At 52.8% G+C, this 18,329-nt stretch overlaps 1 protein-coding gene across 4 annotated transcripts in view; it reads right to left on the reverse strand.

Moving 5' to 3' along the window:
* Positions 1 to 10,028: 10,028 nt before the first annotated feature.
* Positions 10,029 to 18,329, reverse strand: part of LOC115504938 (carboxyl-terminal PDZ ligand of neuronal nitric oxide synthase protein) — a 287,020-nt gene continuing 278,719 nt past the window's right edge. For all 4 annotated transcript variants that reach the window (XM_030302196.1, XM_030302195.1, XM_030302194.1 and 1 more), the window contains 2 exons: positions 14,442 to 14,748; positions 10,029 to 13,451 (listed from right to left, as the gene is read on the reverse strand). In XM_030302196.1, coding sequence (XP_030158056.1) covers positions 12,977 to 13,451; positions 14,442 to 14,748 — 782 coding nt within the window. In that variant the 3' untranslated portion in view covers positions 10,029 to 12,976. The remainder of the gene's footprint in view (positions 13,452 to 14,441; positions 14,749 to 18,329) is intronic.

Here is an 18,329-nt window from a genome sequence, read left to right on the forward strand (position 1 = left end):
CGACTGAGTTATCTGTGGACCTTGGTTCCTCTATATACATTTAAGGATAAATATGTTACATTGCTCAAAACATCTTGATGGGATTTAGAGTGAATTTGCAAAGAGTTTGTAATTAGGGAAAACAGACATTCTTGTAATGCTGTCCCATGCATAAACATGCTATGTCAATTTACTCAGGTCATTTTTTTTTTTTTTTTAATTTAAGTAGGCTTCATGCCCAGCGCAGAGCCCAATGTGGGGCTTGAGCTCATGACCCTGGGATCATGACCTGAGCTGAGATCAAGAGTTGGACACTTTACTATATGCTAACTTGGATGTAAATTTAAAAAATAAATAAAACGGTAAAAAAAAGTTGGACATTTAACTAACCAAGCCACCCAGGTGCCCTGTCTTTTTTGTTCTTTAATGGAATCACAAATTTTCACTAGAGAAGTCTTGTATATTCTGTTAGATTAATTCCTTTTTTTTTTTTTTTTTAATTTTTTTTTTCAACGTTTTTTTTATTTTTTTATTTTTTTATTTTTGGGACAGAGAGAGACAGAGCATGAACGGGGGAGGGGCAGAGAGAGAGGGAGACACAGAATCGGAAACAGGCTCCAGGCTCCGAGCCATCAGCCCAGAGCCCGACGCGGGGCTCGAACTCCCGGACCGCGAGATCGTGACCTGGCTGAAGTCGGACGCTTAACCGACTGCGCCACCCAGGCGCCCCATGTTAGATTAATTCCTAATTGTTTTTAGTTGTTACAGATTCTGTCTTATGTTTTATTACATTTCTAGCAGCCTATGGCAGTGGAAAAATGTTTACTCTCTTGTGTGGATCTACTGGTTTACCCGTTGATCCTACTGTAAATCAAGTTGTAAATTCTATGTAAATTATTTTGTCGGCTGTAAATAACACCACTTTGTTCTGTTTCCACACTTGTGAATCTACTTATTTTCCATGTTTCCATGCTAAAATCTCGAGTATCCGCTAAACAGTAATCACAAAAGGGGTTGTTCTTGTGTGGGTCCCAGCATTGCATGGAAAGTTTAGAAACTTTCTCCATTTCGCCACCACATTTGCTGTTTTCATCAGAAATGTTTTGAAATCTGTTAAGTGATTTCTGCATCTACCGAAATTGTCGCATTCCTTTTGTCTTCATTCCATGAGAGGTAAATTATTGTAATAAAATTGCTGAGATGATCCCATCCTTTCATTGCTTCCCTTGACCATGCTGTATTATTTTCAATAAACTGTTGGAGTTGGTAAGTGAATACTTCATTTAAGAGTTTTGCATTAAAGGAACGCCTGGGTGGCTCAGTTGGTTAAGCGTCCAACTCTTGATTTTGGCTCAGGTCATGATCTCACTGTTTTCTGAGATGGAGCCTCCTCTCGTGGATCTTCGCATTGACCGTGCTGAGTCCAAGCTGGGGAGGGACAGAAGGAGAGAGAGAATCTGAAGTAGCCTTGGGCTCCAAGCCGTCAGCACAGAGCCCAACGTGGGGCTCAAACTCAGGAACCATGAGATCATAACCTGAGCTGATGTCAGATGCTTAACCAACTGAGCCACCCAGATGCCCCAGTCTGGCCATTGATTATGTGTATGTGTGTGTGTGTGTGTGTGTGTGTGTGTGTGTGTGTATGCTGGCTTATTTCCACATTTTGTAATAAATACATATAAGGCCATTATTTTAGCTCATGGTACTATTTTAGTAGTATCCCACAAATTTTAACATGAATAGTATTTATTGCTGTGTAGGTCAAAGTAGTTTTAATTTCTATTAAAATGTCCTCTTCAATCCAAGGACAATTTAGTAGTTTGTTATTGTTTTTACACATATGTTTTAGCTTTTATTTTTGTGTCGATTCCAAACTGTAAAGCATTAAGAGTTCAATAACATGGTTTGACTTGATTTCTGATGCTTCCGTGGTGAACATTCTGTGAATATTTCATTTGTTTGAGAATTGTTTTTCCTTGTCATTTTGAAGTTCATTCTCGTGACCCATCCCATATATTCAAGATTATGAATCATGCCAAACAAATATTTTATAGAAACTAATTACAATAGTTGGTATACAGATTGCCCCCCCCCTAGTTTTGCCATACCTGTTTTAACTATTTTAGTGTTATATTTTTAGGTGTATATCTTTTAATAATTATTTTATAATCTTCAATCTATTTCTTTTATATGAAGTGCTTCTCCTGGTCTCTTAGGATTTTTTTTGCCTTTAATTATATTTTGCTTCATATTAAAATTGCTGTCCTGGCTTTCTTTTCATTCATACTTTCCTAGTATATAATTTCCCATCCCTTTGTTTACAAGTTTTCTCGTATCTTTTGTGTTAACTCTGTCTTCTGTAAACAAAATGTTGCTGGATCTAATTTTCCCCCAAGATTGTCTCCTTTTGTTTGGCAAGATCAATACACTTACATTTATTACCATTTGTCTATTAGAATCTATTTCTGCCATTGTTATGAGACGAATGTTTATGTCCTTCAGTCTCCACATATGTTGAAGCTCTAATCCCCAAAGTGATTAAAAAAAAAATTTTTTTTAATGTTTATTTTTGACATAGAGCATGAGCAGGGAGGGTGAGAGAGAGAGGGAGACACAGAATCCAAAGCAGGCTCCAGGCTCTGAGCTGTCAGCACAGAGCCCCACACGGGGCTCGAACTCATGGACCGTGAGATCATGACCTGAGCCGAAGTCGGATGCCCCTACCGACTGAGCCACCCAGATGCCCCTCTAATCCCCAATGTGGTTTAGAGGTGGGGCATTTGGGAGGTAATTAGGTTGAGAGGAGGCCATGAGGGTGGCCCTAATCCCTCTCATGATGGGACTAGGGCTTTTAGGAGAAGAGACGACAGAGTGCTCTCTCCATGTGTAAGTGCCAAGAAAGGCTTTGTGAAGACACAGTAAGAAGGTGGCTGTTTGCACTGCTGGCAGTGACCGTCACCACATACCGAATCTGGGACACCTGACTTAGGACTTCCCATCCCCTGGAACGGTGAGAAATAGATTCTAATGCAATGTTTGTCGTTTAAACCACCCAACCCAGGGGCACCTGGGTGGCTCAGTCGGTTAAGCCTCCGACTTCGGCTCAGGTCACGATCTCGCGGTTCGTGGGTTCGGGCTCCGCATCGGGCTCTGTGCTGACAGCTTGGAGCCTGGAGCCTGCTTCCCATTCTGGGTCTCCCTCTCTCTCTGCCCCTCCCCCACTCATGCTGTGTGTGTGTGTGTGTGTCTCAAAAATAAACATTAAAAAAAATTTTAACCACCCAGTCTACGGTGTTTTGTTATAGCTGCCTGAACGAAGATAGAAATCTTATTAGCCTTTACATTTACTATGCATTTTGTTTTCTCCCCGCCTCTCTTCTGCTTTCCAGTGAATAGATCACATTTACCTGTGTACCTTGAAGGCTCTATTTTTTTAAAAGACATTTTTTGGCAGTCACCCCTACCTTATAAAGACATGTATTTTTGCTTTTCTCTACAATATTTAAGATAGATCAATTGTTATAATTAAGCATACTCTCATTTCACTTCTGTTACCATCATCACTCTTATCTTGCTTTCGGATGTTATCTAAAATTTGAATTATTATCTATTCCTTTTGGGTCCTTCATCATTTAAATAAACTATAATTTCTCATCCTTACTTCCTATACATTTCCAAACTCATAGCAGTCTCCGGAGTTTATTACTTTTCTTACTAGAATATTTCCTCCAAGGGTATTTGCAAAGATGGTCTTTGAATAGCAAACCTTTTACAGCCTCACATACCTACATCTTCCTTTTATGTCCAATTAAACAATAGTTGAGCTGAACATACAATATAGGCTTAAGGTGATTTTCTTTCAACAACATAAAAATCTTAAGCCATTATCATTTTGTACCCAGGATTCTTATTGACATGTCTAATGTCAATCTGATTCTCTTTATTATCTGATTGTTTTTTTTTTTTTTCCTGGAAACTTTAAAGGTGGTCTGTCTTTATGATCTTAAATTTCACAGTAATGTGTCTGAATATAAGTTTTTCCTTTATCCTGTTTGAAAGTCCATATGCCATTTTATTCTTAAGGTTTTTTTTTTTAATGTTTTATTTTTGAGAGAGAGAGAGAGAGAGAAGGTGAGGGGCAGAGACAGGGAGACACGGAATCGGAAGCAGGCTCCAGGCTCTGAGCTGTCAGCACAGAGCCCAACGTGAGGCTTGAACTCACAAACTGCGAGATCATGACCTGAGCCGAATCGGATGCTTACCCGACAAGCCACACAGGCGACCACTTCATCTTTCTATACTTTTGGAAATTATTCTTTTTTCCCAAGATAACCTCCCCTTTATCTTCTCTCGCCTACTGGAATTTAGTTAAGAAGTGTCCTCTATTTTTTCCCTGCATTCTATTTGTTGGTGTTAGGAAATGATCTGAGGAACGTTAAAAGCCTCTCTAAAACGGATATAGTGCTTTTCTCATAGTTAGCAGTAGCACGAAAAGTTGCTCTTTGCAGAAATTAGTTACCAGAAACTGCAATGGCTAAAGTCAGCCACAAGAGAGCAGACAATCACCAAGAAAACCAAGTGTGTGTGTGTGTGTGTGTGTGTGTGTGTGTGTGTGTGTGTGTGTGTGTTTTAAAAAAAGCACCGCGAGGAACCATCGTAGCTATAATGAAACATTGCTTGGAATAATATTCACCTCTCCTTTGGATGTTTAATCTCCAGTGTCGATAAGAGGATTAGTGTATGAGCCAGGTTCCCCGATGGCATTTGAAACGCAGTAGAAACACTATTGTCACTCCTGCCTGGAGCTGAACTCCTTACAAATCATAGAGCAGATTCATACCCAAACCCTCGTGAATCAATGTTCTCAAGAGGCAGGACGGTCAGCTCTGTCGCTCACGGGCAGAGTGACTTGGGGCAGGTGGCTGAAACTCCCTTAGCCTCCGGTCACCCGCGCCTAGAAAACGGAGGGATCATTCTCACTGCATAGGGTCTTGTGGGGAATCAGAGATCACGCCAGCATAGGTGAACCTTGAAACAGTAGAGTCTTTGCTCTTTCCTCTTCTGCGCAATGAGGGGGGTTGGTGAATGGGTCTCTAAATTCCTATCCTACACAAACATTCAGTGTTTGATGAAAATGCATTCGCCCCTGGAAAAGGTCCAAGTCAAAAAGACATTTCTGGGCCATGACCATTTCCCGAGAGTTTTCACCACGCTGGTGTGATGGAAACAGAGAAGAGCCATGTGGTGAGGAAGATGCCTGCTCCTCGGGTCTAGAGACCCAGGCCTCCGGGTCCTGTGCTGCCCATTCTCTGCCGTCAGTCTCAGGCTCTGCTTTGTCTCCGCCCCTAACCTCAGTTTACCCATCTGTGAGATGGGGCTGAAATAGCGATGCCACAAGACGTGAGGATTCACGAGATCATGTGTGTGAATCTCTCTGAACGCAGTAAGAGGCTCTGTGTCCGAGGGATGGGCTTCGTTGGACTTCCCAGCGGGTTCTTGAGAGACACACATGAGACAATGGATGCCAACTGATGAGCACAATTCCTGGAATGCGCGGGAACTTCAGAAACGTAATAATACAGCTCCAGTAGCAAAGCCCGCAGTGGTAAAGCAGAAGTATTGAGAACTGGAATGGGATGCAGCGGTTGGAGAAGTGGCCGCGGGAGCCGGGCAGGCGCCTGGCATCGAAGTGTGACCCTTCTTACATCAGGCAGGACGCAGTGCTGGCTTCTGCTGCCTCTGTGACAAGGTGGCACCTGTCCAGGGAACTGAATTAATGGAGGCTCCGGCTGGAGACAAATGGCCCACACACTGGCCCATTAATCATCCTCCACTTTGAGAGTGGCCCTCCCTCGATCCTCTGAAGTCGGTGGTCAGGTGCAGAGACTGCGTGCGGGTAGGGGGCCCCGAGGAAGGGGCTGAAAGCCGTGGCGTTGGTCTAGGCCAGGCCTCAGAGAAAGCCTGGTCTAGTCCGTTCCACGCAATTCAGCACTTGATTGTGTGCGTGTGACAGACGTATAAAATTTCCCGAAATAAGCGAGAAGTTCTTTGACTTCAGCTCACAGAACATCTCTATCGAGCTCCTGAGATGAGCCAGGGGCCGGGCTGCGGACTGAGGCGTTAGAGGTGAACATGGCGTGGCCCCCGCCCTCGAGCTCAGGGACCCGCGGGACACCGGGCGGGAGCTCCGTTCCACGTCACTGGACAAGTGCCCGGATGACGGATGCATGGATGCCACGGGTGGTGCAGAGGCGGCTGGGGGGTGGCGAGCGGGAAGGACTCCCGGGGGGGAAGGGATGCCTGAGCCGAAACGTGAAAAGACAGCCTGGCCAAGTCAGAGGAAAGAGAAAGGCAGGCAGACAGACAGCCCTGAACAAACAAGTCATGGAAGCGATCCTGAGAAGTTTGGGGACTGGGGTATGGAGCGCGGCGGCAGTAGCCGGAGAGGCAGCTGGCAAGGGGGGCCGGGCTGGGGGTGATCTCGCGACCCTGCCTCAGACCCCGGCCACAGTGTCCAGCACGCACATCACTGCGGGGTGATGAGCAAGGTGTTGGCGAGAGATGGGGCTGGCGGCTGCAAACCGCAGCCTCAACCTCGGGCTTTCCTCACACGTGGGATCACTTCCCAGGCGGCCTACACGCCCTGGCCGGAAGCCCCAGCTCCTGGAAAACGGTAGACCTCGGCCCGGTTTAGAGAAAATTCACCAGGTCTGCTGCAAAGACCATCTATCTGACAGTTCTTGACACAGAGGACCCAGCACTTAGAATGGAGCAAGGAAGACTGAAACAGAATTTACCAGATCACCTGGAGGATGCTGGGAAGCTAGTCCAAGGTGGGTAGTCCAGACTCGTCCCGAGCTTTCCTATCCAGCAACCGGTGGGTCCGCTGGGGGCTCAGGATGTGGAGGGAGCTCAAGCACTGGCTGAAGCTGCATGCCAGTCACGGGAACGATGGAGTTCACTTCCCTCCATCTCAAAAGGCCAGGCTGCTCCTTCACGGGCCTCACGGTGGTCTGGACCAACCTGAACCCCCGCAGGGAACCACAGGGAACATTTTCTTTTAAATGTTTATTCATTTTTTGAGAGACAGCGCATGAGCAGGGGAGGGGCAGAGAGAGACACACAGAATCTGAAGCAGGCTCCAGGCTCCCAGCTGTCAGCAGAGAGCCTGACATGGGGCTCGAACCAACAAACCACGAGATCATGACCTGAGCTGAAGTCAGATGCTTCACTGACTGAGCCACCCAGGCGGCCCCAGAGAACATCTTTTAAGTTGCCATGACTTAGCCCATGAAGGGGGGGGCATACACGCCAGACCAACAGGAGTTACGCAATAAACAGGAACCCAGAAAGCATAAGGTGGTAATCGTGGCGGGTGTTTTAAGGAAGAAGGTAGCAAACGGCACTGAGAGCTTCTAGAAGTTTTAAAGAGTAAAAGCAAAAAAAAACAAAAAACAAAAAACAAAACAAGTTGCAATTTGTTGGGAGGTTGCTTTTTGTTTTGTTTTCCTTTCTGGCCTATCGCAAGGAGAAAATGCTGGCAGTTTCCTACTCTAACAGCCCGGTTCCTCAGGCGCCTTCCATGAGAGAGCAAGCAGCCTGGGGTTGGTCTTTAAACATCTTGAGCTCGCCTCCTTGTCTGTGCAGCCTACAACCAAGGGGTTCGCTTCGTGGGACAGGCCTACTCCTGGCTCCCTTGAGTTGGACCATTTATCATGGCAGCAGCTGGAGATAAGCTGGACACAAAGAGGATTTGTCTCTGAGGAGGGACGAGCCCTAGATACCAACGCGGAGGAATTTTCTCATTAGCAGGAAGTCAGTGGTGGGGACTGTGGGCTTTCACGGGGTGCCCCAGTGCAAACGGCAGTAGGGAGGGGGAGCGGGCTGGGGGGGTAAAGTACTCAGAGATGCTTTCACTGAACTTAAAGTTTCCAGAGTGGATTTCCTTGGGAGAGAGAAAAGACATGAAATGCCATCTGCACTTAGGACACGGTCAGGGGGAGGCGGGATTCATCTACCAGGCTGTATTTCTTTGTGCAGACTTAATTATGTGTTCCCACTCGCAGGGGGGCCGCCGTGGGGGCTCCGCATGGGGCATCCCAAATGCTGCTTGTTGAGCGAAGCCCAGGGGACCCTGAGGGCCAAGAGCTCAAAGATAAACCATTGCTGAGTCATCAGCAGCCGCTGGCCGGGCTGGGGCCCTCTGCAGTGGTAGAGACAGGGAGTCAAAGCACAGAGAGTTCTAGAACACTCCCAGGACTCACGGACTTGAAAGGGATGCCAAAGCCTGGGAGCAAACTGAACGAGAAGGAGTTCTCGGAGTTCGGAGCAGCATCTGAGGCACAGTCCTCGATTAGCTAATTCCATTAATTCTGAATACCAACTGGGGTTCCCCCCCCAGCACGCGCACGGACTTCAGGAATGAAGCGGGTTCTGAACGGCCTCTGATTTGTTCGTTTTCTTCAGCAATTATTGCAAGATCAAGCTCAGAGGAGAAACACTTCCAGGTGAAGTTAATTGCCTCCCGCGACCCATCCCCTCCCCCATTTGGTGCTTCTGTTGTATTTTGATATCCTGCTAATGTAGCCTGTTAGGAGGGACAGGCCCATGGCGTCCTCACCCACTGCCAACACGGAGAGAGAAAACCAGGCACCCCTCTCCCACCATGTCACCACTGTGTCACCAGACGGCTCTCAGCTCATGCAGGGGGGCTTGGTTACGTTGTCTGAGTACATGCACTCTCTAGACCATCAATCAGCTCAGCTCAGAGAACAGCCTTAGGAGTGACCTGTGCACATCCATTTTTACACTTAAAAGCTTCCAGAAAATTTTATGCTACCCTTTTTCCTAGTTGATCTTTGCCAAAAATAACTACCCCGCATAATAGCGGAAAAGAAAGGCGTATCAACGGCACATTTCACACCTGAATGCCCGAGGAGGCCAACCCCGGAGCCATGCAATGGGAAAAGTTGCTTGAGAATAGTCATTGGAGCTTCCACTTGAAGAAAAGGTTGCTATTGTAAGTATTTTCAAAGCCTTTATTTATTTAATTTTTTTTTGCTTTTTTCCCCCAGGCGTAGAACGGGCTGGGTTGGTTTTTGCGTTTCTCCTGCCTCCCCAGGACAGTGCAGAGCGAGCAGGCAACCCGAGAGCACCGTCTTTTCACGCATCTCGAGGCACGGAGTGGAATTCGAGATGGAAAAGGCTGGAGCCTCCTGCCCCAGGCATTTCTGATGTGGAGCCTGGGACCCCGCGTGCTGTCGAATCCAACCACTGGGCCTGGTCGTGGGGGCAAAGGACAGAGCTGGGCGGGAAGGCGCCGACCTTCCCCCCCTTTAAAAACGTGTCTGGCTGCTGTGAACAGACTGAAGGCCTTTTTCTCCCCCCTCCCGTCTGTTCTCGCTTCCTCCCTTTTAAAGTGGTTAGAGGCCTGGTGGGTTCTCAGCTGTGAGAGTCCTCTGGGTCCCTGGGCCCGACACCGGCCTTGGGGGAGCAAGGCTTCCGGCCAGCGCCGCTCCAAGCCACGTTCTCTAAGCAAGCCAGAGCCAAGCTCGCCCCAATGTGGGAAGTACCTCCGTCCGCAGCTCCGGGTAGTTGACTGACATCTGCTGACGGTGACTCTGAGAACCTGACCGCAGATCTGGTCCCTCTGAAGGTCTGTGTGTGTGCAGGCCTCGGTGTCCCCTCCTCGGTGGAAGAGGGCCATAGACCCCCGGTCAAGTCCTTGCCTGGAGGACAATCCAGGGGTCCACTCGCATCGCCTCCTGAGGAGGAGGGGGCTTGCCCACGCATGTCATGTTGAAGCCCCTGAAACAGCCACAGGTCAGGTGGGAAGGGGGACGCTTAGCAGCCAGCCAGTTAGGGGAGCACATGACGGCCCCCAAGGGCCCCAGGTGGGAGGTCGGCCAGCAGCAACCGGCCCCCCCCAACCTCGCCTCCCCAGGGCAGGCTCGTAACCCTAAATGCCAACGCCCTCCACCCAACAAGCGAGCCTCGAGAAGACCAACCACTTCCCATCAGTCTGGAGAAACCAAACAAAACCAGCAAAACCGAAGCCAATCATTTTATTCCGCAGTTTCCTTCTACCGGAAAACTACTAAAAATATAAATATAAAATATCTAGAAAATACTCAGAATAGATCTGTAATCTTCTTCCTCTCCCAGACTGGGGCCGACCTCTTTGCTCTTTCAAAGTCGATGGATCCCGTGCGTGTCTGTCTTCAGACCATCCACACACAGAACAGACACGTTTCTCTCTGTGCGGGGGGATGTGCCACCCACCTGCCAGGTTCTGGAAGCTCACCTGTGATTTATCAGGGGAAAGCTACGTGTTGACTAGGGGGGTACAGTGGGGTTGGGGGAGTATCGGGGAGAGAAAAGATTCCGTGCCCCCAACTTCCTTATGCAGACATAGAAGATGGTCCTTCACTCTTGGTATCCTGCCTTTGCGTAACTGGGCCACCCAAGGGCCAAGCTCCCAGAGAAGCTGGGTGTGTGTGTGGGGGGGAGGGGGGTGCCGGTTGCCATGCTGTGATCACAGGAAGGTCAGGCTGTTGAGACAGGCATGGGAAGCCAAATGGGGCTTTGGATGGAGAACTGGTCTTCTTCGCCCAGGCCCTCAGCAGGATTGGAAGTTGCCCCTGCTGCTGTCCCGGGTGGCACTTAGCCCCTAGCACCGGGTAGCGTCTGTAGCACCTAGGACGGGATTTCAGGCTCGACCCCCCTCCCCCAGGTGGCAGCATCGCCTCGGCTGGAGGACAATGGCCAGGGTAGAGATCACAGAGAGGCCGAAGATCCGAGCCTCGTTTGGTAGCAGACACGAGTCCGGAGAACTCTGGGGTCATCCTGGCCGTGGCACCGGGACAAGCTGGTAGGGTTCCCATGCTAACCCTGAATCTGAGGGCCAGGACCTCAGCAGTGGCCGGGTGTGGTGTGCAGAGCAAGGTGCTTAAGCCAGCCCGGGCCTGCAACCTCTGCACACACGGCTGCCCCCATCACCTGGCTGGGGCCACCCCGATCTCTGGAGGAGGAGCCCCAGAGCACAAGGGCCTGCCAAGTTCCCCACCAGAGAAGCAAACCGAGCTTCCCGTACGGAGGCTCTCGTGGAGCTGTGTGAACTCCCAGCAAATGTGTTTCGGCTCTCTGCCCTCACCCCCTCCTGCTCTGTGTCTCGTGCAAAACTCCAAGCCATTCTGGGAAAACTCACAGGCCTCCAAACGTGGTCCCGAGAACTTTTGAGCCTCGGGGTCAGGTTAGCACATCGTCGTGATGTTCTTGGCGTTGAGCCAGGACCTAGACCTCCAGTCACTGCCCACTGCACCACGGCCCGTAGGGTGCCCGACACGTGCAGACCCTCGTGGGGGACACGAGGCTCCGCTGTGAAAACGCAGCGAGGCCTTGCTTTCCAGAGCAATGGAAGACGGGGTGGGAAAGCTGTGGCAAGGTCGCAGCCGCTGCAGAAGGACGCAGGAAGGGCAACCAGCTTCCTGGCATCCCCCCACCCGCCGCCCCCAGGCTTCCAAGTCTACAGGAGTTAGCTTGGATGTTTCTCCTGGGGGGGTGGGCAGGAGGAGCTGGGTGATGGGAGGTGAGCACTGTGGGGGGCGGCGAGGGGGCAGCTGAATGATGGACAGAAGAGGGGAGGCAGCAGGAACCCTAGGGGGAAGACAGGCCGACAGTCTGTCAGGCCACGCTGCACCAGCCTTCGCCCGGGGAGCCGGCCACCCTGTTCAACAAATCTTCTCGCTGCAAAGGCCCCCGGGGCTGGGATCACCCGCCCCGCCCCGCTGACAGGGGCTCCTGGTGGGACAGAGGAACATAAAAGTGGGTGAAGCCAGGAGGGCAGGATGAACCGGGTGAGTCCCTGACATAGATCCCAAAGGCAGGGAGCGAGAGGACCGTGCGGCATCGGGGCAGGGAAAGGCAGGGCGGAGGCCTCTCCAGGGAGACCCGGGCAACTTAGCAGAACACAGCGCCTCCTGCTCAGTGGAAGGTGGCTTTGTGCCTCGTTCCCAGTCTCCCTGGTCACTCTGGCTCTCTCACTCACCACGCCCAGACCCCAGAGCCACATCATTTCAGGCTGTGGGCGCTCCCTCAAAGCCTTCTCTGTCCTCACCCTGTCTTCTCTGTGACTTCTGCTCTGGGTTCTCCTGGGGCCGGCTCCCTGGAGGTCAAGTTCCTGGGCCCTCCCCCCAAAGCAAGGTGCTAATCTGCTCAGCTGCTTCCTCTGCTTCCTCGGGGGCCCGCCTTGCCCTGTCCTCACACACAGCAAGGGGGGCCCTGGCCTTTCCTTCTGCGCACGGAGCCCGCCAGCGGCTGGTCGCATGGCTTTCCCCAGCGTCTTCTCAGTGGTCGGCCCCGGGGGGCCTGGTGTGTCCCCCAGCAGGGCAGGTGGAAAATGCCCTGAGAACCCTTGGCGACAAGGCTGCGCCCAGGTCTCAGGCCCCCAAAGGGTAGAGGCGAGGGGACAACACACGGTCTTGGGACCAGGAGGAGCAGGGTGTGTGGCTTTCCAGGTCTGGGCCCGTCGTCAGCCCAACCCATCAAGTCTCCATTCGGCCCGATGCCCCAACCAGAGGCAGAAGAAACGAACCAGGGTCTGAAGGGAGAAGAGTGGGGTGGGGGGGGTGGGCACAGGTGGCATGTGGGGGGCAGGCAGAGACCATTCCTGCAAGACCCTTCATCCCGGGCTGGTGGCCCTGCAGGCCGGTGGGAAGTCCGGGCTGCCTGGGAACAGCGATGCTCCCATCCCCCAGTGTGGCAGCCGGCCCCGGAGGGGGGAGCTTCTAGAAAATGAGGCTCGGGAGCCACAGCCCAGCCCTTTAGCATTCGGCAGACAGAGGCTCTAACTAGGGTGACTCAGGGAGCCTGGCCCCGGATCGGCGCTCTGATCTCTGCACAAGGGGGCAAAGGGCACGCGGAGCGGGGGCAAGGGCCAGGGGGCACCAGGGACGGAGACGGCAGAGGGGAAGGGGGTGCCCGGCAGGGAGAAGGGGCCCTACTCAAAGGACAGCAGGTCTGGGTGCGGGCCCTCATTGTCAAGGCTGGAGGTCCGTGCCTGAGGCGGGGGGCCACTGTCCTCCGGCGGCTGGGCCAGGCGGACGGGGCTCAGGCCGCGCTTGAGGCCGTTCCTCTCGAGGAGGCCAGGGGAGGAGGCCCTTCTGCACTCAGTTATCTTCGGTTTGGGTTCGTCCTGGCTGTTCTGGTGGATCAGGTCGGGCACTGACAGGGAGACCTCTCCGTTGGGCAGAGCCTCGCCCCTCTCTGCCGTTTCTGCGGGAACGTCGGGCTGGGCGGCGGGAAGGGGTTCCCGGGGCTGCCCGGGAGGCAGCTCTGTCCCGTACTCCAGGCTGCTCAGGACTGGCTGCGGCGAGATCAGCATGTCCTGCGTGGTCTTCAGGGCACGAGGGGTTCGCTTCCTGGTAATGGGAGGCGGGGGGTCCAGACGAGGGAACGCATCCTGCAGGGCTGACCTGTGGGGTTGAGGCGACAAGCGCATGTGCCCCCCAAGCCCCCCAGCTGCCCAGTGGCTCCCCCACCCGGCACACGCCTCCCTGCTCGGGCCCCGTCCCCGGTGTGGCGTGTGGGTTGTGGCAGCCGACAGAGCTGGCCTTGCGCCCGTCACACCCCCGCTCAGTGCTCACAGCAGCAGAGCAGTGCCGCTGGGACCACAGGTGAACCGAGTCACGTCAGAGCCCGTGTGATGAGCCCTACGAAGGACCTGCCGGCTCAGGAGCACAGCAGGTGTTTAAAACAAGGCCTGGGGGGAGCCTAGAGGGCTCAGTCGGTTAAGCGTCCAGCTTTGGCTCAGGTCACGATCTCACAGTTCATGGGTTCGAGCCCCGCGTCGGGCTCTGTGCTGAGCGCTCAGAGCCTGGAGCCTGCTTCGGATTCTGTGTCTCCCTCTCCCTCTACCCCTCCCCTGCGTGCCCTCCGTCTCTCAAAAATAGACATTAAAAAAAAATAAATAAAGCAAGGCCTAGAAGGGACGTGTGGGCATGAGAACAGGAGGCCCACCACAGCCGGCTTCTCCCTCGCCGGCCCCAATGGGTCCCACAGACGCCCACTTTCCTCCACCACCATCGGCCGGGGCCGGGGCTCGAAGATGTGGCTGGGTGTTAGAATCCACCTGGGCAGCTGCAGGCAACGCCTGGGTTCGAATGCCACTCTGCCCATCACTAACTTGGTAACCTTAAACTCCTCACGCTACCCACCCCCCCCCACCTCAGTTACGTGCAAAGTGGTAACAATGGGATCTACCTCGCAAAGTCGCTGCAAGGGACGGGGAAGCATGTAGCCGGGCGTCTGCTGACACGCGGTGGGCGCTCAGGACGCCTTAGCTGCGGTGGGGTGGCAGTCAGCAAGCAGGAGCATCGCCCCGGCCATTCCCCGCGTGACAACCTCATGTCCCCTGGAGACACGGGTTCGGCCTGGAGCTCTGCGAGCAAGCCTCCTGCGCTCACCTGTCAGCCTCCACGGCCCCGCCGTCCAGCCGCGCCCCCGCCGGCCTGTTGATCTCCATGGCGCCCGCACCGTCCAGGCTCGAGGGCTCTTTTCTCCGCAGGAAGTCGTTAACTTTGGCCCCCACGGCTCTGCCCAGGTTCTTGAGGTGCTGGCTGCCACCCACCCGGAGCCCCGGCCCCCCAGGCTCCGCAGACCCCGGGGCGGCAGAGCCGGGGGCCGTCAGCCTGGACAGGTGGGGGAGGGAGCAGCCGGGCTGCAGCTTTGGAGGAAGGGCCGCATTCAAGTTCTCGAACATGCTGTGGTCCACTGCAAACAGAGGGGAAGATGGGAACGGTGAGCGGAGGCACGCGGGGCTCTGGGCCACGTCACTCGGCTGCGTTCCCTGATCCCACGCCCACAGCTGTCCCTTCCCGAGGCTTTGGGAACATTCAAAAGAGCCGGCACACTCTTGAGCCTCCCGATCCGGTTTTCTTGATGGGAAAGTCCATCCATCGCTAGAACTAGCCACTCTAGTTCTGCCCCGCCCAGTTAATGAGGGGCAGGCTCCAGCCATAAACTTAGAACCTAAAGGTAACTCATCCCGTGAAACCTGCCTCCTTGACCCACGGCTTGACCCCTTACCTTGGGGTCACCGAGCCCTCTGAAGAAGAAATGATGGAAGTAACGAACTACGGTATTTGTATGTTGCTGTGAACACAAGCTGAGGGGACACAAGCATGGGGGAGACATAAGCATGGGGACAGACGCTGGAGGTCAGGCTCAAAGTGGAAGCCACCTGCGTGGCCCATTTTCACGGTGGGAAATGGGCCTCCTTACTCCTGAGGAGGCACCGGGGACAATGGGCAGCTGCACGCTCAGATGCGCCGTGGGGACTCCGGCCGGGCTCACACCAAATGCGTACGAACTCGGGGCCAAGGGAGCCGGGGGAACCTGACTGACACCCTCACGACAACCTGGAGGGGTGGTGGCAGGAATTCTATTTATACACGAGCAAGGTGGGGCTCCCGGTGATAAGTACCTGGCAGGCCCGAGGTCACGGGGCCGATTACTGGTGGGGTGGAACCAGAGCTCAGGTTTTCTCTCCCTTTCCACCACCTCGCTCTGCCTGGGATCGTGGAACACACCTCACAGAAGGCCCTTCTCTCCGGGATCTTTGGTTCGAAAGATTAACTCAAACCCACCGGGTTGTGAACATCTGGAGGGTGGAGGCCATGTCTCATTCACTTCCGTGTCCTGAACGGCTAGCCTGGTCTGGTATACAGTAGGTGCTCAATGAGTATCCTGAGTTGAACTGCTAAACCCATTTTGCAGCTGGAGACTTATGGAGGCCGAGATCATAACTCCAAGGAACGGAGCTCAGGGCTGTAAGCCACATGGTCTACACACTGGCAACAGGGACTCCTCCCCGACCTGGAGATCCAGCTCGATCCTCAAGGGAGCTCCAGATGCACCCCGGGGGGCCTTGGAATCACGCGTGAGGTTTCTGTCCTTACCAACTGCTCCGTATATTCTGTCAATCTTGGGGAAGGAGAGGTTATACTTGATCACAGACTCCAATCTTCATCAACACCTCTAAAGGCCTATGCATGCGGAGCCTTCCCAAGAGTAACTGAGGTCGGGGGGATGCTTTGTCTTCTGCTGAACTCGGCATAAAGTAGTTCTCTCTGCCCTGCACTGCGGAGTCCTGGGACAGGGGATGCAGGTCTCTTTACTGTGCTTTCAGCAGCCGTATCCCTTCTGTAACTACCTAGGGAAGCCCTATTGTAAAGGTCTTTGGGCGGCACAGGAAGCGGGGGACGAGGGGTGGATGAATCCCCCCAGTGTGCGTATCTACCGCACACACAGGGAAAGCACCACTCCGGGGGCCGTGAAGAGCTGGGTGGGGACAACCCTGGGGGCCGGGGCACAGAGCTGACAGGTTCAGGCTGCCTGGTCTCCAGGTGTAGACACGTCACACTAGCAAGAGCTCCAGCCGGACCCACAAGGGGGTTATCAGCTCCTGACTCTCCTCCTAAAGGCGTTATCCTGCCATGTCACCTGCTTTCGCATAACTTGCCTATCACATCCCGCACCCTCCTAATTTTTCTTTGATCATAACATCTTGTGAACTCAGAGTAGCCCTTGGAAATGAAAGCATTTGACTCTTTTCCCCCAAACTAGAACGTATTTGGGCCACCACGAAACCAGGGCAAATGTTCAAGAGAGGTTCGCAGGGGAAGGAGATCCTGTTCCCTCACCACTTCCTGGCTCAGATGTTTCCGTGGTGGTTTCCTTCTTGGTTTAAAGTGAACTTTTAGTGCAGACATGCTCATTTCTGAATGTGTAAGTACCAAAAACACCTGTCAAAGTGACTTGTAAACGGTGAGCTCCTCTTATTTTCAAAACACATTCTAATAAAACATAAATAGCTTCTGGATTAGGCACCGTTGTGGATTTTCTACACTTCCTGCTCTCTACCTTTTAGGATGCATGTACTGAATTCTTAAGAAGTTTAAAGATAACCCGTCATTTGGTCTCTTTACAATGCTCTAAGTCTTTCTGGCCAACACACCTTGTCTCTATGATAAAACGGTCAGCTCTTGGAGGGGATGGAACATCTTGACTTTTATTTTCTACAATGCTCAGCATGGAACCTGGCATGAGTCGGCATTTAAGAAGTTGGTTTCATTGAACTGGCTTTTTATACGAATACTTAAAAAACCGACCACATTATGGGCAGACATTGTAGAGAAACTGCTCCTGGGCCTTTTTCCATTTACAAAAGCCACTCAAGACCCCCTCTCGAGGTCAGTCCGGGAGCAACCGCCCTTCTGTCTGAGGTGGGATTCTGGCTGGGGGCTTCCTGCATTTCCAGACCTGAAGGACGTGCAACGAGCCCCCTTCCTGCTGATGGCACCGATGACCCCCACGCTCTGTCCCTCCCTTTGGACCAGAGGCTTGGTGGTTCAGAACCTAATGGAGATGGTTGAAAGGTGATAGGATCCCGACCCGGTGGCCCGCCCAACAGCACCCCCAACATGCACACATCCAAGCAGAGGGAGACACCTGTGACGTGGGTCATCTGTAAGAAAGACGGTATCTTACCTGTCCGAGAAAGGGGCTCGGAAAGCAGGTGGGAAACAAACAAGAGAGAGACACATTTTATGTAGTGACCGACCACTTTGGGAGTGTCACCTCCTGCCTGGGGGCCACCAGCAACAACATACCAAGAGGGTATAGCGTGCACGACAGAGGCCCTGCTGTCAGGATTACAACCAACCCTGGGCGACCAGGTTCCCTTGACCTTTTCAATAACCAAACCAAAAGAGTCCTGTTTTAAAAAACTCTACAAACAAGCACTGACACAGTCTCCCATGGGCACCCCAATATTTTGAGCCCCCTTTTCAGGAAGTCTGTCGGAAGTTCCCAGCTGGCAGTGGGAAGAATTCAATGACCCACGGCAGGAGGAGGAAGTTCAAAGTCTCCTGGACCCCTACGTGCATCGCTCATTACTATGCTGTCCCGCCTCCACACATAAATCACCAGGTTTTCGACCAGGAAGATGTCCATCTATTCCAACTGTCTAAGTTAACAAAACAGGAAAACACGGTGGCCGGGAGGCGTGCCTAACACCGCACAGGGAGCGAACGGCAGAGCGGGGATAAGGACTCACCCACACTGACTCCCAGGACCCCGTGATTTTTCTCTGCACCACGAGGGCCAAATCAAATCGCCGATACCCTCAAAGCTGCCAAAGGCCAGGGCGTCAGTGACATTCCAACTCATTCTAAGCTTTCCAACCGGGCTCCGAGGTGGGCGGGCAAGGAAATCAGCTTCTCCACACTGTCCCACAAGGTTTCAGCGCTCCGGAGGAACACCAGCAAGACGACAACTCCGGGCTCTCCTAC

The sequence above is a fragment of the Lynx canadensis genome, chromosome F1 (genome assembly GCF_007474595.2).
Source record: "Lynx canadensis isolate LIC74 chromosome F1, mLynCan4.pri.v2, whole genome shotgun sequence".
NCBI lineage: Eukaryota > Metazoa > Chordata > Mammalia > Carnivora > Felidae > Lynx > Lynx canadensis.